The sequence below is a fragment of the Bufo gargarizans genome, chromosome 1, assembly GCF_014858855.1.
Source record: "Bufo gargarizans isolate SCDJY-AF-19 chromosome 1, ASM1485885v1, whole genome shotgun sequence".
In the NCBI taxonomy this organism is placed as follows: Eukaryota; Metazoa; Chordata; class Amphibia; order Anura; family Bufonidae; genus Bufo; species Bufo gargarizans.
Window position 1 is genome coordinate 405,907,233 of NC_058080.1, and position 27,890 is coordinate 405,935,122.

Sequence of the window (27,890 nt, forward strand, 5' to 3'; positions counted from 1 at the left end):
TAGTCAGTTAGTCACTGCCTATCTGCACCATCATCCATCCTCTTGCAGGTCTGACCAGGGGGGCCCTCTGCACTCACGTTCATCTGCCATGGCTGCTGTGGCAGGGTGGGGGGTAGGAGCAGTTCCAGCTCCATCAGCAGCAACTTGAGTCTAGAGTCGCATATGAGCAGCTTTCTTCACCCACCTAGTGAAGAAACTACTCACCAGCAGCAGCAGCTAGACCTGGAGCAGGACCTGAACCAGCAGGTGGTGGCATACTTGGACAGCACCCTGCCACCCCACATTGAAGATCGACTGGACTACTGGGCAGTCAAACTGGATTTGTGGCTGCAACTGTCAGAGTTTGCCCTGGAAAAGCTGTCCTGTCTGGCCAGTAGTGTGGCATTGGTGTGCGGGTGTTTAGTGCGGCGAGGGCCATAGTTACCCCAAGAAGAACTCGCCTGTCCACCCAAAATGTGGAGAGACTGACAATTGTCAAGATGATCAGAAGATCAGGCGTGGATCATCCAGGATTTCCACCCACCAATGCCTGATGCATCAGACTAGATAATCCATGGTGCCCCACCAACACCAAAACGGTTTCTTCTGGCTACCTGCCTCAACTACTATTCTGATGCTGCTACCCGCTTGATGCCACACATTGGATACCAAGTGCTCTTTCTTTCACCCACCATCTTCAGCTGGTACTGGTATTGCCACCCACCTCCCCACTCTGGCACCGGGTCACTCTGTGGTCTCCTGATGCTGCTGCTACCTCCACACTATGTCACCTTGCCACTCTGTGGTATCCTGATGCTGCTGCCACCTCCGCACTCTGTCATTTTGCCACTCTGTGGCCTCCTAATCATGCTGCTGCCACCTACACACTCTGTCATTATGCCACCCTGTGGCCTCCTCCTGATACTGCTGCTGCTGCTGCCACTGCCACACTCTGTGATCTCTTTATGCTGCTACTGCAACCTCCACACTCTGTCATTGTGTCACTCTGTGGCCTCCTGATGCTGCCACCTCCACACTCTGTCATTGTGCCACTCTGTTTGCCTCCTGATGCTGCTGGTGCCACCTTCACACTGTCATTGTCATGCGTGGGGGAGGAATACACCACACCGAGAATAAGAGGGAAGAGATCAATACACCAGCAATCCACAACTGAAACTGAGGCTATTAACCGCACAGCATAGTGAGAGAAAACCAACTATAAATAAGTAAGGTAAAATGACCACATTAGTAACACCTGAGGCAAGGGGTGTGGCCATACCAGAAACACCTTGATCCAAAGGGAAATTCTGTCAGATCAAACCACGTGTTGTCAGTCTCACCGATCTCCTGCCACCTGTCGTGGGAACGTCCGTGACAGTCATTGTGCCACTCTGTGGTCTCCTCCTGATGCTGTTGCCACCTCCACACTCTGGCATTGTGCCACTCTGTGGCCTCCTGATGCTGCTGCTGTCACCTCCAGAATCTGTTACTGGGCCACTCTGTGGCCTCCGGATGCTGCTTCCACCTCACCACTATGTCATAGGGCCACTCTCTGGACTTCTCATGCTGTTCCCACCCTTCACGACTGGGCCACTATTTTGCCTTTGGCCTGGCTGACATCATCATTTATTTGACCCTTCTTCTGATCTGTCAGAAGGAAGGAAAAATGAGACACACAACGGATCCTATCTAACAGCTGTAAGGCCTGCATGAAATGGTCCCTATTTTGCATCAGAATTGGTTTATGATTTGGTAGCCAAAAGCGGGAGTGGGTACAAAACACAGAAGACATGCAAATATTACATTCACGTGTCATCTCTGTTTTGGATCCACTCCTGTTTTTTTTTGGCTTTAGCAATACTGATGGATTACTGACCAAATGCTGACCGAGTGAAGGTGGATGCTCGACAGACAGAATCAGTTTTTTGGGGGTTATTGTTCTGATGAATCAGAGGAAGGGCAAAATAATCAGTGACGTCAACACAAACTTACTGCTGACACCCGCTTTACTCTGTCAGGGGGCTCTACTTGTATAAGCGTTTAATAGAACAGGTTCTGTAGAAATCTATATGGAATCAGTGAATTGGTGTAAAAGGAGTGCGCTCTTTCACGCTATAGTTGGATCTTGGGCCTCTCCACATTCTTTATACCTGGCTCTAACATTGAGCTGTAAGACTGAGTTCACACTTGAGTTATTTGGTCAGTTTTGGTCATCTACGTGTCATTCTGACTCACAGTATTGTTTCACTACCACAGCAGACTCCCAATGCGTGTTACTGCAAGGTACAGTGTTCTACACCACTATAAAGGCTCTCTGCAGCCAGGAAATTGCTGTTTTTTTACTCGTATCGGAAAAGGAAAACTGTGGGAAATTCGGCGAACCAGATGAATTGAATTTTTGAGAAATTCGCTCATCTCTAATGGCAATAGTCAAATACTTCCCAAATAAGTCACACTGGAATGATGTGAGACCATATGACCAGTAACAATGGCTGGTCAATAAAGGCATTAAGGTTGTTAAATAGCATATTCATTGTGTTGATTAAATTGCTAAGCTTATGTGCAATGTCTCTTCCTACTTTAGATGCATTATGTCAAACACGATTTTAGCATAGGCATTTTGCTCATTTTCGTGAATATTGCATGCCTCTCAAAAAACACATCCATGTCCTTCACGTTTTTCACACATCTATTTTTTGGGGACAGAAAATCAGACACAGTAGTGTGGATAAGGCCATAAAACAGAAGGATTATAGCGGGGTTATAAAACTCTTAAATGTATACTTACGGTATGCAGATCTCTAAATTACATGAACTTCATACTATCAAATTGACAACCTGGCAGCTACAATTACCATACACGTGAATAAAACACTGTTAAATTTAATTTAGAAGATGTGGAGGTTTAAGGAATATGATTTGTTGAAATGAACAAAATCATCACAGAGAAATATTGTACTTACCTGTTAACAGGAAAAATGTGGTCTCTATACATACATGTGAGAACAAGTATATGCATATGCAACGGGTGCCTCCCCCTAGGGCCCTCTATATCGCGTGTCCCAGGTGTAGGAATGCCAAGTCGTGTAGTGCGGCCTAAATATCTCTTTATGTGTGTCACGGTGCTCCTACCTGGATACAGCTGGACCCCAGGCTTTGGCTCTGAAGCAATAAATAGGGGGAATAATTGAGGGATTGGAAATAATAACTTGAGTCCAGACCTTGAGATGAAGTTCAATGGCAGCTTTACTTTGAATAAACGTTTCTTCAAACACTTTACTGGCTTTGTCTTGGTTCCAGCAGGCTTTAGCATTAAACTGGCAGGCAAACTCAACTCTGCTATATCTTTCTCTCACTCTGCTGTACTGACAAGCTGACTGGATAACTTGGCAGCTCCAACATGGAGTCTCAACCAGAAGAAACCAGAACTGCCCCACCTCCTTCTGGTAGCTAGCAGGACTCGCCCATTTCTGCCCAAAGGGGGGGAGAATGGAATGGTAAGTTTCATTCACTCTAAGGAAAGCTCTGACATTTACGCTGCCACCTGATGGTGAACCAGGCACATTACATGTAATAAGCAGTTACATAACATTATAAGGAATGCACCATTTTGAGGGACCTAGAAATAAATATATAGGTGACATATAGGTTAGACCATAAAAGATAGTAAGTAGCAAGGTGCAGAAGTGGTAACACCACTCTAGGGTGTTACACATACACTTGCCAGCAAGTGCCCCCAACGCTTTTCTTGCCCTATAACAGTAGCCATAGAGCTTCCATGTAGTATCAGCCACAGTGTCACCATAGCAGGGCCAGCAACTGAGACACCTTGTCAGCCGCAGAGTGTGCAGTTCTGCTCCACTAAAAGGAATTTACACTACAGGTTCTCCTCGCATGGAACCTCTTCATTGCTAGGACCTACAAAATCTAACTAGTGACTTATACAGGGAAAAAAATAGTATGTCCCCAAACAGTGGGGGGCTCAAGGTGGGGAGTAATGCTTCAAGCTTGCAACGCCTTTTCCCTTTTTACTTATGTTTCTGTTATTTAAAAAATAATAATATGTAAATGTAGCAACAGTGCGTTATAAATTATAATATAGAGATGCAGCTTCCAAATGCCCCAGCGTATTGTCATACTCTCTGGAGTCTATGTTTCCCATGGTGCTTACACTGACAACATAGTGGCCTTGCAAGGTAATTTCTCTGGGAAACACGCAATAGCTAATAAATAATGGACAATGAGTTATACTTTTAATCTATTCCAAATGACTTTATATGTCTTATATACTGTAGGTTACAGCAGTACTTTGTTGTAAAAAGAGAAACAGGGGAGAGCCAGAAAAACAGAGAGTGTCAATCATCTCCTACAGGGGAGTAGCTATAGGGGAAGCAGGGGAAGCAGCTGCATTGGGGCCGAACTCAGAAGGGGACCACCCTGGAGGAGGACTAAAAGATTTTATTGTCAGTGTCCCCTCCACAGTGTTATACAATGACATCATATACAGTGACAGTATATACAGTGTCATGACACAGTATATACTGTACGTGTAGAAATGGAACAGAGTGGCTGCTGGGCCTCTTCTGACTAGCCACAGGTGTGGGGTTTGCATGGGAGGAGGAGTTTGCGAAGAGGTTGTTGTGGGGACCCCATTCAAAAATGTGCTGTGGAGCCCAGTAACTTGTAGTTACGTCGTCACTCATCTCATCTGGAACATCACATCAGTTCTTATAGTCCTCTAGTGCTCAAAATACTGCATGTCGCTATGAAAAGCACTGCCATAATATATAGCAAAAAATAACACAAATGTAAAAGTAGTTATTGTAGTCTACATGAAGAACATAAACAAGAAATGTTTTTCATAGTTGGGCCAACTGTGAAAATGCTAAAATACCTTACATTCTGTATATATTGTGCAAAGTAAAAGCATATAACGACTTGAAGATACATCACCTAGCAACACAGAAATGTCAACTATCCAACAGAAACCTAGATATTTTATTCATGTCTAGAGTCTCTGAATAAACAAAGGAAACATGTTTTTCCGTTCTAGGTTAGCCTATGCTTCTATATTCTTGAGTTATAACCTGCTTACTATCAGAAATAAAAAGTTATAAAAAAATCTCTGGTCTGGAAGTGCATCAGCCTTTAGACTATATGGACAAAGGTATTGGGACAACTATATTACACCTTACATCCCATTCTAAATGCATAGGCATTAATATTGGCTTTATCCCCCATTTTCAGCTAAAACAGGTTCCGCTATTCTGGGAAGACTCTCAAGATTTTGGAGGATTTTTTTGCCCATTCATCCAGAAGAACAATGTGAGACCAGATACTGATTTTGGATGAGAGGACCTGGGGTGCAATCTATGTTCTAGTTTACAGGTGTTCAATAAGGTTGAGGTCAGGGCTTTGAGCAGGTGAAGGTCAGTCAAGTCCTTCCACACCAAACTCACCCAATCATGCCTTTATGGACCTTGCTTTGTGCACTGGGGCATAATCATGATTGAACTGAAAAGTGCCTTCCTCAAACTGTTCCCACAAAGTTGGAGGCATACAGTTGTCCAAAATGTCTTGGTATGCTAAAGCATTAAGTTTTACCTTCACAGGAACTAAGGGGCCTAAGCCAACCCCTGAAAATAAATCCATAGTGCCCAAGTGATCCTTACTCCACCAAACTTTAAAGTTGTCACACAATCAAGCAGGTAACATTTTCCTTGCATTCCCCAAACATCAGACTGCCAAATAGAAAAGTGGGATATATATCTCTCCATAGAACATGTTTCCACTGCTCCAGAGTCCAGTAGCAGCATGCTTTACACCTCTCCATCTGACGCTTGGCATGGTTCTTGGTGATGTAAGGCTTGCATGCAGCAGCACGGCCATAAAGCAGTTTTTGTGCTGCGGTCAAGGAGGAGGTTTGGAACTCTTCAGGGCAGTGTGGGACCCAACTTTGTAACTTTATGGTTTGTTGGTAAAGGCAGACTGCATGGCGAGAGGTTGGAATTTATACACCTGTGACAATGGGACTGTATGAAACACATTAAGATTGGCGCTCCAATACTTTTCTCTATATAGTGTACATTGAATGATATGCTTTAGACATTTATCTGCACAATAGAAGCCAGTTTACTGTATGCCAAAAACGTGGAGTGAACAGAGTCGAGTGCTCTTTGTTAGTTTTGCTTAATCTTGTGGCGTAAGGGTATATTCACAGGTGCAAGATTTGCAGAAATTTGTGTGACTGCCACATTCATCTGAAGAGGGCTGTAGAAAGCCATGCACAAGGTGCAGAAACAGATCTGAAATATGGAATGACATTTTCAGACACAGAAAATTCTGCAATGTGTTGATATAAGTGATGAGCGGTAGGGGCTAGATTCAAATTTGCGATATTTCATGAATATTTGGGCGAATATTCGTCATATATTCGTGAATTCACGAATTCGAGATTATTTACTTGATTGCAAAAAATCGGCAATGTAATATTCGCGTAATGGGCGCGAAATACAGGAGTGGGTCACTTTTGCTACATTTTCAAAGCTGCTAGAAGTTTCCTGAGACTGGAGAAAATGGTTGGCACGGCAGAAAATTAAAAATGGCTTTATATGCAGTTAGAGTGCTCCAATATATTCGCGATTGCTCTAATCGGCACTAATGATGCGAATGTTTTGGCACAATACGTGAAACATCACATTATAGCAGGTCTGCATGTATGTATGGACTGCACTGCAACAGCTACACTATATCAGGATATAACCTACACTGACTATCTGTATTATATATATATAAGCTATCTAACTATATATCTACTGTAGTGTGGAAAGCACAGAGCACAGCAACGACACTGCTGTCTCTCTCAGAACTTTAAAAAACTGCAGAAAATGGCTGCTGGGGAGTTTCTTATATAGTAAGGGGTAGGCAACTTTCCCATTGGTTGCTAGGGATGTTGCTAAGCTCAGACAAAGACATTGCCGCCTTCTCATTGGCCCACAAGCAAGAAGGGAGGTTACTGATGAAAAAAAAAATTCTAGACTATTCAAAATTCTAAATATATATTACTATATTGTAAATATTCGTGAATTCTCAAAGTGCAGATATTCGCGATTAACATTCGCGATTAGAATATTCGCGCCCAACACTAGTTTTTTATTTCATCCACTATTTTGTCCTCTTTACACCAATGGTTTTTAGTAATGAAATTTTATTAAACTCATTTTTCTATTTAAAAGATTGTACAAAAACATCAGGACAACAATATAAAACTATTTCTACATGTCTTATACATAATGAAGCCATTAAAATGTTGTAGAAATGCTCTTCAAGCCTGTAGAAAAAAAAAAAAAAACTAAGATTAGAGACGTCCCCAAAATATTTATTGGATCAGAATATTAAAACACGTCTAAGCTTCTTTTCAGACTGTACCAGGCGCATAAAATATCTTAAATGTTCCCGTAAGCCTTTCATTATCGGAAGAGGGTAAGGTAAAAAGAGTATTCTTTTAGCCTTCATTTGACAGAATCCTTCAGGGTTTACATTTTTTCTACTGTATGGAATAGTGCAGCAAACACTGCACTACTCTATACAGAGGCATTATGGGTGATGGATACCTCAGAATCCTCCTGACAGAAAGCCTTGGACATAATCTGCAGATGCAGTGTAAAAAAAAATGTATAGTTAAAGTGATAGACAAATGAGGTACGCTAAATACATGCAGCTACAGATTTTGTCTAAGCAAATTTACTTATCATTGGCCACCAGGCAAAAAAAAAGCAGTTCTGTCAGGTGGCTTATGTTACTGTAAAAGTCCACCTAGGGGACTTTAACATGTGATCATTTGATCACTTGTCCCATAGACTGCAATGACTTAAGATTGCAGCCTATGGGAGATTCACGGTGTTCCTTTGGAGCCCTGGTACAGGCAGGAGTCCATAGGTACATTGCTGTGGCTGGCCTCAGAGCCTTCCAAAGGCCTAAGGCTGCCATACTAACCGAACAACTCCTTAAAGCTTGGCCCGGTGAAGCTGTTTGGGCCCGAGAGTGCAACGTTCCCAAGGAAACACCTCTCAGATGCCATAGTTGCAATTGACCATGGCGTCTGAGGGGATAAAAGTCCATAATCAACATTATCGCCGATCACAGACAATGTATCCAGGTGTTTGCTGTCTAAAACAGCAGGCACCTGGCGGCTATAGTGACCGTGCAGATTCTGAGTGGGTACCATCTTTAAAGACCCGACTTTCCCTGTATATTTACAGTGGAGGTCGGGAAGGGGTCAGTTAACTGACTCAGTATTGCCCTTCAGTTACTGCAAGAAGAATTACTAATTAGTTATATTCAAATGACAGAATCACTATTAAATGGAACCTGTCTTGCGTTTTATGCACCTCCATCTGAGAACAGGATATAATAGAGAGAAGCTGAGCCCTGTGATATATAGGATTATATTATTTGGAACAAGATTTAAAAGCATAGTGAATCCTGACAGGACTCTTAGGAGAGATTGTAAAGAGTCCTGATTACCCCGTCCACAAAGGATGAAGGACAGCCAATGATTGTACAGGCAATGAAATAAGGAGAGCTGTTACTCATCCTGTGTGGGCTGGGTAATCAGGACTCTCATTGTCACTCATAGGAGTCATATCAGGGCTTACATTGCTTTTAACCTGATAGGTCAGCTTTAAAGCCTCACTCCACCAAAAAACTTCAGCTTCCTTCTCTGACAAAAGTGCAGCTCTCCAAGGTAAAATATATTTTGCCACAGAGAGAAAATATTTTGTTAATGAGATAATAAAATTTATGGTGACAGCGTTAATAACTCCAAGTACTTTATGGACATACAGAAATAGTAAAAGTAACTCTTCATTGCACAAGCTACTTGGACCTCTTTGTCTGTGGTTTAGAAGGAAGTTAGATATTGGTGTTAAAGGGAATCATAAAATGATCTGTTAGACATTCATTTTAAGAATTTTTGACAATGTATTTAGAATTTTCCAAATACCTGATTAAACAATGACCTCAGAGCTAGAATGATGGTTCTTCTTCATCCTGCGTATGCTATGTTCTGAAACTTTGATTGACCCTTCAGCAAAGGCATCGCCAACCATATTAGTTGCATGGCACTGGTAATTTCCTTCATCTTCTTTTGTCAATGGCTTTATCTAAAGAAAATGCCAGATTTTTTTTTTCAAATGACATACATTATCACAGAATATTAATCACATAATTACTACTGTGGCATTGACCATGTTTCTCTTTATATATCAAATTGTGTGAACTCACCATAACCCAGCTAGAGCTTTCATGACGAGAGGGTCCACCACGAACTTGAACAGCAACATTGACTCTGTCTCCAGGAAGCTCTTCAAACAGCCTTATTCCCTTTGGAGACTCCGTAACCTACAAAAATAATAAATATGTAACAAAGGCCTGTACACACTGAATGATATAGATCATACATTTCATAGGGTAATAGGGAAACACCTTATCCCTTGCCCTTTAAAAAAAAAGCATGTATACTTGGTCTATCCAAACTTGCATGTGTATGGATGAGAATGGAAAGATTGCCAAATGACGAGAAATGGACAGACAGATATCATATATCATCCACCACTTTAAAGAGCATCTGTCAGCAGACTTGTACCTATGAAACTGGCTGACCTGTTACATGTGCGCTTGGCAGCTGAAGGCATCTGAGTTGGTCCCATGTTCATATGTGCCCGCATGAAATTTTAATATATGCAAATGAGCCTTTAGGAGAAACAGGGGCAATGCTGTAACATCTAGAGGCTCAGCTCTCTGCCATGCCCTCTGCACTGTAATTGCCAGACATGATTTTTTTTTTGGCTTGGGAACCATCTCCTGACATCCACATCCCTGCATTGAGGTGCCATCTAACCTCCATTAAATGCCAGACGTGATGACGGGCCTAATCTGCAGATTTTCTGCATGAATTCCGCACCAGAAAACTGTAGCAGTTTACAGTAAAATACATTTTTTTGTGATACAATCAAGGGTTTCTTAAAGGGAACAGGTTTGGCCTTGCTAAACTGCTGACTGCACTAGATAGAGGGCAGGGAGAGCAGGAAAAATATACCTTTCATTGAGCTTCTATTGTCAGGAATTGTGTGAATATAAAATTCTATTCTTCCAGGTTCTGCTCCTGCAAATTCCTAGGAGGCAAGGCTTCACTGTAAAGTTTCTGTAAACTTTCTGTATTGAGCTACTACACAGCCTGCGATCTCTGCTCTGTGACAGCGATAGAATCCAACCTGGAGACCACTACATCTGTCACTTAGGGCAGATTCCCAAATACCTTTCATTAGTTATAATAGCCACTGTCCTATTAGTATACACAAAACCTGTCCTAATCTCACGGGAGGACAAGTTACTTTACAACACTGAGCTAGAGTGCTGCCTCATCCTCCTCTCTGCTGTACTTGTCAGAGATTATTATTCTGAATACGGTTTAATCTGAATCTTTGTAGGAATGGAGTTTATGAGGAGACATGAAGTACACAGAGGAGAGACAGGACAGACTGTGATGATGTGTGGCTGTGGTAATGGAGACTGCATACAAGTGCTGCGGCTCATTACCACACCCCCTCCCTCCTCTCTGTACTTCATGTCTTCTCATGACCCCCAATCCTACAGAGATTCAGCTGAAGATCTTATTAGCTGTATTCAGGATTATAATACCTGGGTAGAGCAGGGAGGGGGCTGAGGCAGCTCTTTACCTCAGTGTTCTGATGTATCTCGTCATGCTCTGTGATTAGGACAGGTTCTGTGTGCACTAATAGGACAGCAGCCATTTTATTTCCCTGATGATTGCTCCCTAGACAAAACAAGCCATTTTAAATAATGAAAGGTATTTTGAAATATGCGTATAATAAAGTTAGATTTAGGTATTTTCAGTAATTTTATATTCTTAATTCCTGGAGAACCCTTTTAAGGAGCAGAATCTGACAGAAAAAAGTACTCAGTACTGATAATAAATACTTCACAAAAGGTATGTTTGTACTGTTATAACTAATCCCTACGTAGTGCTGTCAGCAGTTTAGCATGGTTAAAACTGCTGACAGATTTAATTTAATGACAAAAATATGTAGGTATACTATAAAATGTTCTAGAGGCATAGGATATTGATACTGTGCGAATTAATGGAAATTTCAAAGTTTAACCCCTGCCCATCGACCCACTAATTTTCCCAAACATTGTTCAGACAGGAAAGAAAGGACAATACTGTTTTGTCCCAATGTTTTTTGGGCTGTGTGGCTGGAGTGGGCTAATTTGGCTCTTTTAGGCTAAAATTGAGCTACAGCTGCAATTTTGTTCTTTGCAGTGTTACCCGTTATAAAACTGGATATACGGCCATTTGAAATGGATTCCGAAATTTCTCCAGCTACAATGTTTGAGCAGCTCCCTTTTAGGCTACTTTCACGGCACGGACCTCCGGCAGGCTGTTCCGTTGGGTGAACAGCCTGTTTAATCCGTCCTGCCCCTAGTGACTGTGTGCCGCCATTGACTATAATGGGGGAGGGATGGAGTTCCGGCGGAGCCACGACGAGAGGCTGCCGGAATAAATGTTGGACATGTCGTAGTTTTATTCCGGCAGCCTCTCACCGTGCGCTGCCGTGCCTCCACCGGAACTCCGCCCCCATTATAGTCCGGTCCGGGGGCACACGTTCACTAGCGGAGGGACGGACCCAACAGGCTGTTCACCCGATGGAACAGCCTGCTGGAGGTCCGTGCTGCTAGTGTGAAAGTAGCCTTACTGCTATGGTTGTTATAGATAGACCAGAGTGCAGGCTGGTCACCTGTTTCAATTACTTTCCAGACCGGCGCTTACTGTGAGTTTATCACATCTCAGCCATGAAAGGTTGAGATTGGACAATCTCTTTAAGTCACGCGAGTTGTGCCCCAACTATATTGCAGACATAAGTTCAAAAGTGACATTTTCAGGTGGGTGATATGTGTTGAAAGAGGTTCTCAGGGACTTTGATAAGTATGCCCTTTCAATTGGTCATCAGATGTTCATTGGAAATCCAATTTCCGGGACACGCATAGGGAGTCTGCTGTGGTAGTGAAATAATAATAAGTCAGTATGACATGCACATGACAGGCGTCGCTCTTTAAATCACTGCACACTTCACTTATTTGGGCAGTTACGGGTCCAAAATTGACCAAATAACAACTGCGAACTCAGCCTTACAGGTCAATGTTAGCGCCAGGTATAAATAACTGTGCAGTGGCCCAAGATTCTACTATAGCATGAAAGACCGCACTCCTTTTACACCGTCGTCAGCTGATTCCATATAGATGTCTACAGAACCTGTTGTATCAGAACAGATCAGAAGAAGATTCAAATAAATGATGATGTCAACCAGGCCAAAAAGGCAAAATAGTAGCCCAGTCATGGGGTGGGGAGGGTGGGAACAGCTTGAAAAGTCCACAGCATGTCACTGATGTTCTCCTCAACAGTCTCTGAGCCAGGAGCCTGACCACTCGCAACACCAGCTCCCACGCCACTCTCCTCATCACTACTTGCCCGCCTACCAGCGGAAGCAGAAGAAGTCTCCTCCACATCTTGGCTGGACATCAGGCAGGTTGAGGACAGGTGAGGGCACAGGGCCTGCTCCCGGGCCATGCCAACTAAGGGTTGTGTCTGACGAACCCACCGACTCTTGGCTGGGCATGTGTGATGTTACTTGGATGGAAGTGGATGACCGAGTCAACCATCCAAGAACCGCTGGCTTGCTGGTCAAGACTTGACCGCTAGATGACACCAGGAGCTCAAGCCTCTCGAAGTGACCCCTGCTGCCAGGCCCCCTTACTATGCTGCGACCTGTGCCTGCTCCATAAACATTTAGGCCTCTGCCCCTCCCCTGTGCAGGGCCTGTCACTTCTCTGTCTGACATACTGTTAGATCAAATAAATAAAAAGGAAATTAATACACCCAAAAAAGGCAAATAATACTTTTTTTTGCCACTAATACATGCCAAAAAAGGCTTTAGAATATATAACTGCACCACTCAATGGCAAATAATATATTTTTTGCCACAAATACATGACAAAAAGAGCTGTAATTTTCTCACTTCATCACACAACGGCTAATAAGCCTTTTTTCCCCCCACTAATACACTCCAAAAAAGGCTTTAGAACATATAACTGCACCGCACAATGTCAAATAAAATGTAGAAATATTTCCTAGTAAAACACCCTGTTAATGGCTGTATCACAGAGAACTTGCACCCCAATAACAAGAAAGGTTTACTGGAATTAAAGGGCTTCTGTCACCCCCTAAAGTCATTTTTCATTTTTGGACGACATAAAATCTTTATACTGCGATTTATCAATATATAGTGCCCATACCCTTTTTCGTTCAGTAGCACTGAGAGGAGGACGCTCGCTCGGCCGCTCCTTCCTCAGGGCGCCTGCGCCGAAGACGTCACATCTACACCCGGCGCAGGCGCACTGAGGAAGGAGCGGCCGAGCGAGCGTCCTCCTCTCTGCGCGCCTGCGCCGACTGAAGACCGGTGCGGCACAGGTGCGAGATTTAGAAGGCAGACAGGGCTAGCCAGAAGACGAGAGCGCTTGCTGGCCCTGTCAATCAACAGGAGGAGGGGGCGTTTATTTGAAAGGAGGATGCGGCTGCTGTAATTTACATATTATAAAAGTGCGGTTTTTGAAGAAACTACTGAACGAAAAAGGGTATGAACACTATATATTGATAAATCGCAGTATAAGGATTTTAAGTCGCCCAAAAATGAAAAATGACTTTAGGGGGGTGACAGAAGCCCTTTAAAGAGGTATCATCTATTGCAAACCTGAAAGCAGCAGTATAATGGCAATTTGGAGCCCCAGTCAGTGCAGCAAGGTGTAATAATAGGATTGCTCCTATTACCCAGGCTGTACACTCCCCTACTGGACCCTGTTCTGCTTCAATACTGTGTAATGATTCCTCCCTATCCTTTCCCAAATGCTCTTTTCCTGAACTTCTATTCAGCAAAATAAAAGTTTTCAAGTCTTTCCTAGCACTGTCCCTAGTGCCTGCTGACTTCTCTCCCTGCACTAAGTACACTGGAAAATGGCTGAATCCGAGATGGCTGAGGCTATTTATAGGGCTGTGACATCACAGGGGCTGGCTGGCTGCTGATTGGTTGTATTCATGGCATTATGGGTGATCCCTCGTTCCCAGAGTTCTTTGCTCCATGTCCTAACATGTGCAGCAGCCATTTTAGGAAAAAATGCGATTTGTTACCATGAAGCGTGGGGCAATTCGGATTCGATGCGAATTGAATTTTTCCTGAAATTTGGATCGAATTCCACTTCGTCAACTTCGATTCGCTCATCTCTACTATACAGTAACTGATATAAATCCTGCACTTCCCAGTAAGAAATACTGGGAGATTTCAGCTCTGAAGCCTGCAGAACTATTAATGCAGCTCTGGACAATTATACAGGTTGTAATTTGGGATTAATGTGAAATAAGAAATGTACATTTTCTAAAATTAAATATTTTACATTGATTAATTACATCTTTAAATTATAACAAGTGGTCACACTTCATCACCAAGCACTGTGGTCCAAAATCGAGTTTTTTACCTTTCTCCAGGAGATGCTTGGAGTTGGAATTGCCTTTACCTCACAAGATAGATAAACCTGGGCTCCAGTCACATTGTGAATCTTTTTAGGTGCCACAGTAATCACAGGAGCTAAAGGGAAAAAGAAAGAAAATGATTGCACCCATACTGAACTCTAATCTTATTTACACATCTACACATTAGAAGGTAAGGATACAGTATATTTATATGACACCAGGAGACTGGAATTCCAAAGATTTTAGGAAAAACGTGAAACAGGCTCATTTAATAATACTCTTAGGCCACATTAACATCAGCAACTGTATTTTCATTCTTCATCTCCACTGTAGGAGCAGAACAACGGAAATACAAGATTTGTCACATGGTGAACATTTGGCGTTTCAACCGATCCCATTGATTATAATGGGGTCCGTTGTGTTCTGGTCATATGAATTTGTCCTATTGTTTCAGTATTTTTGATGGGAGCTGTAATTGGGGGCCCTGTGATGCGGATGTGAATGCAGACGCCTCTGTTGGCAACAACGGCAGAGGAGTGATAAAAAGGGAGATCACTGTGCAACACTTGTTGCCAGCTGCCATTTGGCATTCATGTTTTTCAAGCAGTGGAAGTAATATGTTTTTGTAATATTTTAGGATCTAATATTCCTCTATATTTTGAACTGTATACAACTCTACAGCAGTGTATGGAGAGTGCAAAAAACTAAATAACTCATCTTTATTTTACCTATTAATACAAAATCATTTGATTGGGAAGTGAATATTGTGTTTTGCTAAGTAGAATAGCTGGTATTAATTAGAAAGCTCATTTGTAGTACTGTATATGCCATCGTGGGCAGAAAACTGGGAAAAGCCATGTGTGAACACTGAATTCAGGACATACTGTAAGCAGCTTATATATATATATATATATATATATACCGTATTTTTCACCCTATAAGACGTACCGGCCCATAAGACAATAAGAAAAAAATATTTTCCATTACACCTCAGGTCAGACCACGAATCAGACCCCCAATGTTAATAAGACCCTCAATCAGACCTCATATCAGCCCCCCAATGCCATATATCAGCCCTCCAGCGGTATATATCAGCCCCCCAATGCCATATATCATCCCCCCAGCCTCATATATCAGCCCCCCAATGCCATATATCAAACCCGCTGCCTCATATATCAGCCCCCCAGCCTCCTATATCAGCTCCCAAGCCTCATATGTCAGCCCCCCAGCCTAATATATCAGCCTCCATCCATCAGCGCAAATAAAATAAATAAACCACTTATCTCTCCTGCTCCTGGACGCCGCCGCTTCTCACCGCCAGCGCTCTCTCTGTCTTCTTCCTGGTCCTCGACTGTCGGCTGTTAAGACTGAGCACAGCGTGAGGTCACATGTGCGCAGCCCTGCGCAGCCAACAGCCGAGGACCAGGAAGCGGTGATGAGTACAGAGCTTTCACCGCTTCCCGGTCTTCCGGTACTAATCAGTGCTTCCATAATGGAAGCACTGATTAGTATTCACCCCAAAAGACACAGGGGCATTTCCCCCCCACTTTTGGGGGTGGGAAATGCGTCTTATGGGGCGAAAAATACGCCCCATAAGTGCCTTGCGTCCTTAAAATGGGACCTCCACAGCAGCCCATCTCCCATAACAGTGACCTCTACAGTACCACGTTCCCTTAACAGTGACCTATACAGCACCCTGCCCTTTAACACTGACCTCCATAGGGGACCATCCCCTTATCTGTGACCTCCACTGTTCCCTGCCCCTTAACAGAGACCTCCACAACACCTATCCCTTTAACAGTGACTGCCACAGTACCCCGTTCCCTTAACAGTGACCTCCACAGTACCCCGCTCCCTTAACAGTGACCTCACAGTAACCTGCTGACTTAACAGTGACCTCCACAGCAGCGTTCGCTTTAATAGTGGCCCCTGCCCCCTTAACAGTGACCTCCACAGTGCCCGTCCCTTTAACAGTGACCTCCACAGCGGCCTGCCCCCTTAACAGTAACATCCACAGTGAACGCCCCTTTAACAGAGACCTCCACAGTGCCCGCCACTTTAACGGGGACCTCCACAGCAGTTGCCCCTTTAATAGTGGCCCATGCCCCCTTAACAATGACCTCCACAGCGCCCTGCTCCCTTACCGCTAGGGCTACATGACGACATATGTTGCGTGACATTTTGTTGTACCGATGTCACGCAAAAATTTTATAATGATACGCTATGGTGTCGCACTGCGACATGCTGCGACTGCAACACAACAGTTGCAAAAAATCCATCCAAGATGGATGCATGTAGCAGTGTAGTTGTGCCCTATGTGTCGTGTGACTTATTGTCGTTGTGTAGCCCTAGCCTAAAGCTGACCTACAGCAGTAAAGAAAAATGGCTGGGTTGTTATGGAAACCTGGAGTAAAACTATGTGTATGTGGAGACTAAGGGCCTGCGAGCTTCTATTGGCTGATAAGGGACATGTGACCGTGTGTATGGCAGTTGGGATATGAAGAGAAAGATCTGCGGCTTCCATTGGCTAATATAGGTGATGTGATGTGCCATATTTGCATTTTTTTGGGAATATTTCAGGAACGGTACGTCCTAGAGAGCTGAACCCCGGTCTAAAACCTTCCCGGACACCTGATGTACCTGTGTGCCAAATTTGGTGAAGATACAGTAGGTCAAGTTGTTTGGTCGCGCATAAAGAACAGACAGACAGACAGACAGAAACTAATTTTTATATATATTTGGCAGCATTCACACATCCGTGGAACACGGACCGTGTTATACCGGCCTGGATTTCTTCAGAGTGCAGGAGCACACAGCGTCACTGGTTGCTATGACGCCGTGCGCTTCCTGCTGCTGCCGCTGTACAGTGATACACTGGTATAGATCATACCAGTGTATTACTGTACTGTAGCGGCAGCAGGAAGCGCACGGCGTCATAGCAACCAATGACGCTGTGTGCTCCTGCACTCTGAAGAAATCCAGGCCGGTATAACACGGTCTGTGTTCCACGGACGTGTGAATGCAGCCTAAAAGGTATATCTACAGGGTGGGCCATTTATATGGATACACCTTAATAAAATGGGAATGGTTGGTGATATTAACTTCCTGTTTGTGGCACATTAGAATATGTGAGGGGGGAAACTTTTCAAGATGGGTGGTGACCATGGCGGCCATTTTGAAGTCGGCCATTTTGAATCCATTTTTTGTTTTTTCAATAGGAAGAGGGTCATGTGACACATCAAACGTATTGGGAATTTCACAAGAAAAACAATGGTGTGCTTGGTTTTAACATAACTTTATTCTTTCATGAGTTATTTACAAGTTTCTGACCACTTATAAAATGTGTTCAATGTGCTGCCCATTGTGTTGGATTTTCAATGCAACCCTCTTCTCCCACTCTTCACACACTGATAGCAACACCGCAGGAGAAATGCTAGCACAGGCTTCCAGTATCCGTAGTTTCAGGTGCTGCACATCTCGTATCTTCACATATGCTGTTGAATTTTCAAGTTATAAATGGAGTTAGGTGGCAACATACTATAGCTATGGATAGTGGATGGAGGTAGAGTAAGCCTTTAAAATCAGTGAGGTACATAAAAGAAATGGGCTTCATTGCAAAAATCTAAATGGGTTTGCCATTATAGAGCTAAACAATGTCTGGTCCTGGAAACCAAATGTATTTAAAAAAAGGATGTCAAAAAATGAAATCAAGGTAAATAAAAAAAAAACACAGGTAATAATGAAAACACTATATGATCTCAAAATCAAAAAAAAAAGAACACCATGAAATAATTATGACATGATAACAAACACAGTCGATACAAATAGCAGAGGAAACCATTACTGGTCACCCCTGGTGCTCATCTATTATACTAGGGAGTGACAATAGCTCAGTATGGCATATTCTGTTGGTATACTGTATGCACATGGAATAATGAGCAATCCACATAGGAGCCAGGACTCCCACAGACACCTTGGCAGCTGCGAGAGGTCACATCATTTCTCCAAAATAGATGTGACGGAGAAAAGGACCATCTGGTAAAAGACATGCCTTCTGCAAATTTACCTTTGAAACAAGTATATCTGCATGTGTAAGTGCCTAATTGACCGTGTTGGAAGATTATGCAGCTCACACAAACCCCCCCAAATTATTCCCCCTGAGACACAGCATTAATACCTGCCAAGTGCCTGCTAGCCTCCTTTGTTGTCTATACGACTGTTTGAAACGTACAGCCATCTAAAAACATCTGAGATGTCTCTTTAAAATGGCTAGAACAATGATAGATAGATAAATAGATAGATATGAGGTAAATATATATGAGATAGATAGATAGATAGATAGATAGATAGATAGATAGATAGATAGATATGAGAAAGATAGATAGATAGATAGATAGATAGATAGATAGATAGATAGAGAGATAGATATGAGATAAATATATATGAGATAGATAGATAGATAGATAGATAGATAGATAGATAGATAGATATGAGAAAGATAGATAGATAGATAGATAGATAGATAGAGAGATAGATATGAGATAAATATATATGAGATAGATAGATAGATAGATACATAGATAGATACATAGATAGATATGAGATAGATAGATATGAGATAGATAGATAGATAGATATATAGATAGATAGGAGATAGATAGATAGATATGAGATAGATAGATATATATGAGATAGATAGATAGATAGATAGATAGATAGATATGAGAAAGATAGATAGATAGATAGATAGAGAGAGATAGATATGAGATAAATATATATGAGATAGATAGATAGATAGATAGATAGATAGATAGATAGATACATAGATAGATATGAGATAGATAGATATGAGATAGATAGATATGAGATAGATAGATATGAGATAGATAGATATGAGATAGATAGATAGATATATAGATAGATAGGAGATAGATAGATAGATATGAGATAGATAGATAGATAGATAGATAGATAGATAGATATGAGAAAGATAGATAGATAGATAGATAGATAGATAGATATGAGATAGATAGATAGATAGATAGATAGATAGATATGAGATAGATAGATATGAGATAGATAGATATGAGATAGATAGATATGAGATAGATAGATAGATATATAGATAGATAGGAGATAGATAGATAGATATGAGATAGATAGATATATATGAGATAGATAGATAGATAGATAGATAGATAGATAGATAGATATGAGATAGATAGATATGAGATAGATAGATATGAGATAGATAGATAGATAGATGGATGATAGATAAACATTAGATAGATGAGATAGATAGATAGATAGATAGATAGATTCTGCACCAGGTACGGACAAGTTCTGTGGGATCCAAGCCTGGTTCATTTTCATGAACGTGAGTTTGTCCACATTGGCTCTGGACTGGCGGCTGCGCTTGTCTGTAATAACGCCCCCTGCCGTGCTAAACACACGTTCAGACAATACACTGGCCGCAGGGCAGTCCAGCACCTCCAAGGAGTAAAGGGCAAGCTCAGGCCATGTGCCCAATTTGGAGACCCGGAAGTTGAATGGGGCGGACCCATCAGTCAGTACGCTGCTCCACCATGTTTTTCCACATTTCAGCCATGCTAACTCTCCTTTCTGAAGTGCTGGCGGTGCCCCAGCTGCGTTGGCGACTTCTTTCTTTCCCTCTACCTTCGCCTTGTGCTTCCACTTAGCCCCCGCTGTCAGGTGGGAATGCCATCAGCAGCACGTCTACCAGCCCAAAGCGCTCACAGACAGCCCGCACTTTCTGCAGCAGCTCTCACATATCGTGGTAATTTTTCAGGAACCTCTGCACCACCAAATTCAGCACACGCGCCAGGCAAGGGATGTGCATCAGAAAGTGCGGGCCCAGAGCTGCTACGAGATTTTGTCCATTATTACACACCACCAGGCCGGGCTTGAGGCTCAGTGGCACCAATCACTCATCGGTCTGTTGTTCCATGCCCGTCCACAGCTCCTGCGCGGTGTGGGTTTTTTCCCCCAAACAGATGAGTTTCAAAATAGCCTGCTGTCGTTTCCCCCTGGCTGTGCTGAAGTTGGTGGTGCTGTTGTTACGCTGACCGAATGAGGAGGCGGTAGAGGAAGAGGAGGCAACAGAAGGCAACGAGAAATGTCCTGCGATCCTCGGTGGAGGAAGGACTTGCACCAAACTGCTATCCGCCTCAGGCCCAGCCGCCACTACATTTACCCAGTGTGCAGTTAGGACATATAACGTCCCTGGCCGTGCTTACTGGTACATGTATCAGTGGTTATGTGGACCTTGCCACAGATGGCATTGCGCAGTGCACACCTGATTTTGTCCGCCACTTGGTTATGCAGGGCAGGGATGGTTTGCCTGGAAAAGTAGTGGCTGCTGGGAACCACGTACTGTGGGACAGCCGCCGCCATAAGGTTTTTAAAAGTCTCCATCTCCACCAGATGGAATGACAGCATTTCAAAGGCCAGGAATTTTGAAATGCTGGCATTCAGGACCAGGGATCGCTGGTGGGTAGGGGGTACTACCTCTTTCTGAACGCTTCCATGGGACAGTGTAGAGATGCTTGGTGATGGTGACGGTGGTGGTGTCGCTGACACATCTTCTGTTTGCGGGCTGGCAGGTGCCACTGTTACTCCAGAGGAAGAGGCCGAGACTGCAGCAGAAGAGGCGGTATATGTCACCCACCGATGTACCAGACGGATTAACTATATTAATTTCCCTGTCACGGATGCAGTGCAGGTGTACCTCACACCAAAAACGGGTATATGTCAACCACCAAACTAACAGACGGATTAACTATATTCCTTTCCCTGTCACGCATGCAGTGCAGGTGTACCTCACACCAAAAATGGGTATATGTCACCCACCGATCTAACAGATGGATTAACTATATTCATTTTCCTGTCACTGATGGGCGGTGCTACGCGTGATCCAGCTTATATAGAGGCTGGGTCACATGATGCACCAGCCTATCACACCCATGCCATTACTAGGCATGGCTGTGATGGCTTCTAAGTGCCCACAGCTTAAAGGCTTGTTGATTGGCTGCCCTGCAGCCTTTCAAAAAGCTTTATTAAATGCCCGAACACCGAACTGGAACCCGAACTTTTGCTGCAAAGTTCAGGTCCGGGTACCTGAACTCGCAAAGTTCGGTACGAACCCGAACTTTGCAGTTCAGGTTCACTCAACACTAATTACCATGTATTATTATACATAGTCAACTATACAAAAAGTGCAAACTGTTGTATTTATTCTTATTCTTGTCCTGACCAGACACTACCATGTGCATTTCAAGGAGTCTTCATAGAAACAAGCTCACAAAGGTCTTTTGAATTAAGGGAAAGACTTTGCGTCTTCTTGCCAAGACTTTGTGAATCTGCCCCCACCATCCGCTTCCTTCTTTGGAATGATGTAAATGCACAAAATATTAGGGCAATGTATCTTTCCCCTTAGTCTCTTTTTGGCGTAGGAAAGTGGCAAATCCATTCATTCAATGTATTTGCGACTTTTCTATTCACAATCTGCATTTTATACCTCCCTTAACAATTCTACAGAAAGGGGGTGTTTTGAGGGCAGGGACATCAGCCCCAGCTAATTCATCATTATTTATGTCAGAAACTGGCGGAAAAAATAACAGAAATCTACAGAAGATTTTCATTCCAGCGCACAGAGGCGGAGAAGGCAAGTCATTTACGAAGAGGCCTGCGCCTTGACATACATTACATGCCTCCTGTGGCAGTGCAGGCCCTATCAAGGCTGGTGTAACAGACGCTGGCCTTGATAAATGAATATTCTACACCCTCTCCTTTTCCCAAGATAGCATGTATGCTACTACCCTAGAACCTTATAGAGCTTCAGAAGGGGTTAAAAATGCAAAACATAAGAGGGAATTTATTAACGCAGCTGTCTCTTTTGACAGTCTGCATGTGAAGCCCACTGGAGTTGGTGGGGGTCCTACTCCTGGCACTTTTGCCGATCAGCTATTTAATGAGGCTGCCGTCCTCCGGTGAGTGATGCGGCCTCCTCACATCTTACCAAGTAATGAGCTGTATATTGTATAGTAGCTGTGCTTGGTATAGCGCCCCATTCACTTGTATGGGAATGAGCTGTGTCTAGGCCACGTGACTAATGAACGTGATGTCAAACAGCTGATCCCGAGTCAGATCTCTACTAATTAGACAATCCTGTAGATAGGCCATCAATATCAAAATCCTGGACAAACCCTTTAAGAATGGGTTTGGGGGAATTTAGATGCTGTTTTCATTGTCTACTGTATTTTTTTACTGTTTTGCGTCAAATCTGTATTGGTGTATTGCCGAATTAACCTACTGAGCTAAGCTGTGACAGTTAGGCTCATGCCCAGTATAGGATAGTAGGTTTTTATAATATGCATTGAAGCATGGAAATATTCATGCCATTAAATGACACAGTGTCAGAGTCAAGACATTTATATGCAGGGAAAGAAGACGTTGCGCATTCATTTGCCGTTGTCAGATTTCCACATAACAATGTAGAGCCCATTACTGGTGTCTGCACTCTTCTCCCTATGTCCTGCGCTCTACTACGAACCTTGTGAAAAATTAAAATTGGGGACGTTTCAATCCTTTGCCACATTTAATGATCTCCAATTACTTGTGGCTTTTCTACACATTTAGATCATTAGAATTCAACCAGCATTTCATAAGGCTAATTTCTTGTTCATCTAATCCTCAGTAGTGCTGAGGTTTAATTACCAGTAAACAGTCAGGGGTCAGCCATTTTCTTGGAAGAAAAGCCTCATTCATTGTTCTGTCACCAGTCTAGAGAAGCTAAGCTCTCCTTAATAAGATCCACACAACATCTGAGAATGGCAGCAGAAATCTTTTCAGTGTCTTCTCAATAGTCTCCCAGTTAAACGAGAATATATAGCATTAGGAGTAAGGAAAAAGCTTGATATTGGGTTGCCGGCTTTTACTGTTACAAAACAAGACCCATAAATATAAGAGGTCATCAACTGAATCCACACAGATTCTAACCTAGCGTTTACATTTCTCACATTACAAGTACAAATACAATTACCACATGGATGGTGGGTCAATGAGGTTTCATAAAACTTTTGATATGTCATAGAGATGTAGCAAAGGTTTTGGTCGATGGGGGTCTGAGTGCTGAGGCTGAGGGGAGAGAAGTGCTCGCATATCTCACTCCTTTTTCTGCAGAGTAGAGGAAGAAAGACAAACTCAATAGAAAGTCTATATGCCTGTCTGGATTCTGTCTCCGTTTTACAGTGCTAAAGCTGGCCCATTAGAGCCGGTGATGTCACCGGGTTCACTACTAGGAGGAAGCCTCCAATCTAGCTTTCCCTATAGAGAGCCCAGTATGCCACTGGATCTCCTAAAAAAGCCTTTGCCCTGCGCAATTCAGCACAGGGCAAAGGTGATCATCGGAGCATGAAAGATATGGAATTTGTTTAGAAGTAGCAGAAAGAGCTGAACCCGAACAACCCCTTTAAATACAAAATATTGCCCTGAGTCACTGCTCCTGCCTGATCTGTCTGATGGTCTGACAAAGACTGCTAAGTGAGAGGAAGCTGAAGCATACCTACACTTTTAAGATCATTTTTCAGAATAAGCTGTGTGTATGCATGAATGATAGCACTATATCTGAATAGTACATGACTCATATCTGGCATTTTTTAGCAGTTTTCTTCTCTGCAGGCTACAGCTCTACTTTTCAGAGGTCTCCGAGCTGGTGGGTGGAGACTAGCTACAAGGGTATCTGCAGATTCCTCTTCCTAACTGTCTTGCACTCACTTAGAAGCACCATATAAGACACGGGTGTCAAACACAAGGCCCGCGGGCCGAATCCGGCGCGCCAGACCTCGTCATGTGGCCCGCGTAGCCGCCGCCGGCCGCCAGCCTTCACCTTTTTTTTTTTTTGCCTTCCTCTGGATCAACTTGCAGGATAACAGGCCGAACTGGATGGACAAATGTATTTTTTCGGCCTTATGTACTATGTTACTATGTTACTTCCTGCAGGCGGCCCCCGCTCCTCCCGGCTCCTGTATCGGGTGTATCAGCTGTGAGGGAGGAGGGGCTGGGGGCCGGCATCTGCTTTTATAATGACAGCGGGGCCCGTGCAGTGACTATTCTACTACACGGGCCCCGCTCACTGTATAATCGTATCTCTAATAGTTAATGGTTACCGTATGTATATAATCGCATAAGGAGCGCTGTGTATTACCGGTACTTACAACTACAAGCGCTCGCCGAGAGGAGGGAGGAGGCAGGCCAGGAGGACAGGCGCTGGCAGTGTGAGTCATACGTCACGCGCCTGCGCCGCCCACTTTATGAATGGAGCAGGCGGCGTGGGCGCATAACGTATGACTCACGCTGCCAGCGCCTGTCCTCCCGGCCTGCCTCCTCCCTCCTCTCGGCGAGCGCTTGTAGTTGTAAGTACTGGTAATACACAGCGCTCCTTATGCGATTATATACATACGGTAACCATTAACTATTAGAGATACGATTATACAGTGAGTGGGGCCGTGTAGTTGAATAGTCACTGCACGGGCCCCGCTGTCATTATAAAAGCAGATGCCGGCCCCTAGCCCGTGTATTGAGGGTCATTCACTACTACAGGGACACTTATGGAGGGGATCTGTGGATGACACATAGCATAAGATGCTATATATGTGTCATCCACAGATCCCCCCCATAACTGTCATACACAGATCCCCCATAAGAGCCACCCACAGATCCCCCATAAGTGTCACCCACAGATCCCCCATAAGTGTCACCCACAGATCCCCCATAAGTGTCACCCACAGATTCCCATAAGTGTCACCCACAGATCCCCCATAAGTGTCACCCACAGATCCCCCATAAGTATCACCCACAGATCCCCCATAAGTGTCACCCACAGATCCCCCATAACAGTGCGTCACCCACAGATCCCCCATAACAGTGCGTCACCCACAGATCCCCCATAACAGTGCCATCCACAGATCCCCCATAACAGTGCCACCCACAGACCACAATTAGTTCAAAATACACCAAAAGCACACCTTTTGGTTCAAAATATTTTTTTTCTTATTTTCCTCCTCAAAAACTTAGGTGCGTCTTATGGGCCGGTGCGTCTTATAGGGTGAAAAATACGGTATCCCTTACAGTTCTGGAATGTGTTGGATAACACTGACAGCATTATGTCAGTGTTATCCAACACATTCCAGAACTGTAAGGGTTACATAGCATCATAAATCAGTATAATGCTATGTGACCCCAGTCAGCGCTTGCAGGTCAAGCTTTCAGAGCTAGTTATTACTTACATTATTACAAAAAACAGTAATAATTGAATGCAGTGACAATAATTTATGATAATAAAGAGTGGACACATAGTCCTACAGATACAACCGGCCCTTTGAGGGTGACCAAACTGCTGATGCGGCCCCCGATGAATTTGAGTTTGACACCCCTGATATAAGACATTATAGAGTACTTATATCAACGGTTTTATTCCTTGGGAGTCTGAGCACTGAGACCCCTGCCAGTTGCTGAAGACGAAATGAACATGGGCCCAGTAGAAAATCTATGAGGTTGACCTCAGCAGTGAGAAGAGACCATGCTCAGCGGAGGGTTTCTAATGCTCAGTTTTAGCAAACAGTGGGATCTCAACCTTTGATATGTCGTGTCATTACTCTTTGTGGTCAGGGCAGTACTCTGTGTGGGCAGTGTAGAACATGTAGTGCTAGCACATCTCTTTCAACATCAGCTACTAAATGGGTCCATGTAATTGATCATAATGGTTTAATTAGGTTGAGATGAATACTTTAGATTACTTAATTGAGCACAATATATTTATAATAGTAAAAACATTCATTAGGTAATCAAAACATGCAAAGATGGGTTGTAACCTTCCCTCCCATACAGAAGATGAAGGGGTATGGGCATGTAAACTGAAAGTTTTTCATCCAATGCTTATTTGTGAATAGTGATATTAGGTTTCTTACTATATGCGACTGGGCTCTCCGGCAGGACAAAAACCATTGCGTGCAGCAGTGTTTATCCAGCCAAATCCTGGCATATTTGCGGATCTCTGCCGGACCTTATTATATTCAATGGGGCTGGCAGGCTTTCCAGTACTATCTGGAAATGCTGGTTTCAGAGAGCTCCGACAGGTTGTTCTCTGCTGGAAGAGCCTGACGGACTCCTGCCGACAGTGTGAAACTAGTCTAACATATACAAAAGTGTAATTTATAGCGTACCTATTTATAGCGTACATAGTAGGGGTGTAGGTAATGTCTAGTGGTCTGGAAATCTTCATTACAAGTCTTGAGTATGGTGAGTAGAGGGCAGACAGATGAGAACCCTCTTCCTACTTACCTCCAGCTAACCATTTTCCCGGTTTAGATACAAATATTGGGAACAACCAAAGTAAGAATTATGGGGGGAAGGGAATGTATAATTTGGGGTGTTTGTTGTGTCAGTTTTAAATCTGTCTGGTTTGTGTGGGTGCACCTAGCGGTAATTTAATAAATGACGCACAATAATAATGTCCCCATATATCTTTATAAACCTTGTACTCATATGACTGGTAACTGAAAGAGTGACATTCAATATCGCTGCCCTATGCCTCTCAGTTTAATGTCTAAATTAATTTGGCATGACTCTGTTCCTGAAATACAGATCCGGAAGCTGCCATACCTTTTAATAGAAATGACATTCTAGATGTGATAATGACATAGCATAGGGCAAATAGGGGCAGAGGAATAGACTTGTAGGACCCTCATATTTTAGTCCTTGTCAGACCTGGTATCAAACTCATTAAACAATCTTAAAATCCATGATCAGTGGAGCCCAACAGAAACATAAATCCAAATAAAGTACAAAAACACCACTGGCATACATGCAGGGGTCGCAGTTGCGACCGGGCCCGGCACTCCAGAGGGCCCAGCCGCCTGTGGAGCACTCTGATGGGGCCCAGCATGAATTACAGTGGCAATTTCGGGCCCCATCAGAGCGCTTCTTGCCTCCATTACATGTATAATATGGGGGAGGGAGCGTTTCCATAGTGAAGCAGGGAAACCTCTCTCCTCCCTGCTTCACTGATCTTCAGAGATCAGGAGCTCCCCCTGCTGGCCTCACATCATGCTGCTGGCTGTGGGAGGAGACCTGAAAGCCCGGCAATCTGCCTCCTGTCATCAGGGAAGAAGGTAAGTATGTGTTGTTTTTTTCTAACGCTGCAGGCAGGGGGCGGGGAAGGGGGGGTTGATGGGCACAACTAGAGTGAGGGGGCACAAAAGTGGGCATCTCTACTGAGGGGCACCTAATC

At 43.5% G+C, this 27,890-nt stretch overlaps 1 protein-coding gene across 2 annotated transcripts in view; it reads right to left on the minus strand.

The window, feature by feature from the left end:
• IGFBPL1 (insulin like growth factor binding protein like 1) overlaps window positions 1-27,890 on the minus strand; it is a 58,677-nt gene that overhangs the window by 11,293 nt on the left and 19,494 nt on the right. The window contains exons 2-5 of one of the 2 annotated variants that reach the window (XR_006388266.1): window positions 14,587-14,696; window positions 9,265-9,381; window positions 8,984-9,143; window positions 7,222-7,309 (exon numbers count right to left, since the gene is read on the minus strand). Coding sequence is in view for 1 of the 2 variants with exons in the window: in XM_044286169.1 (XP_044142104.1) it covers window positions 8,988-9,143; window positions 9,265-9,381; window positions 14,587-14,696 (383 nt within the window). In the remaining variant the exon portion in view is untranslated. Of the gene's footprint in view, window positions 1-7,073; window positions 7,310-8,983; window positions 9,144-9,264; window positions 9,382-14,586; window positions 14,697-27,890 lie in introns of those variants that run through there. The other variant, XM_044286169.1, reaches the window with a different exon arrangement.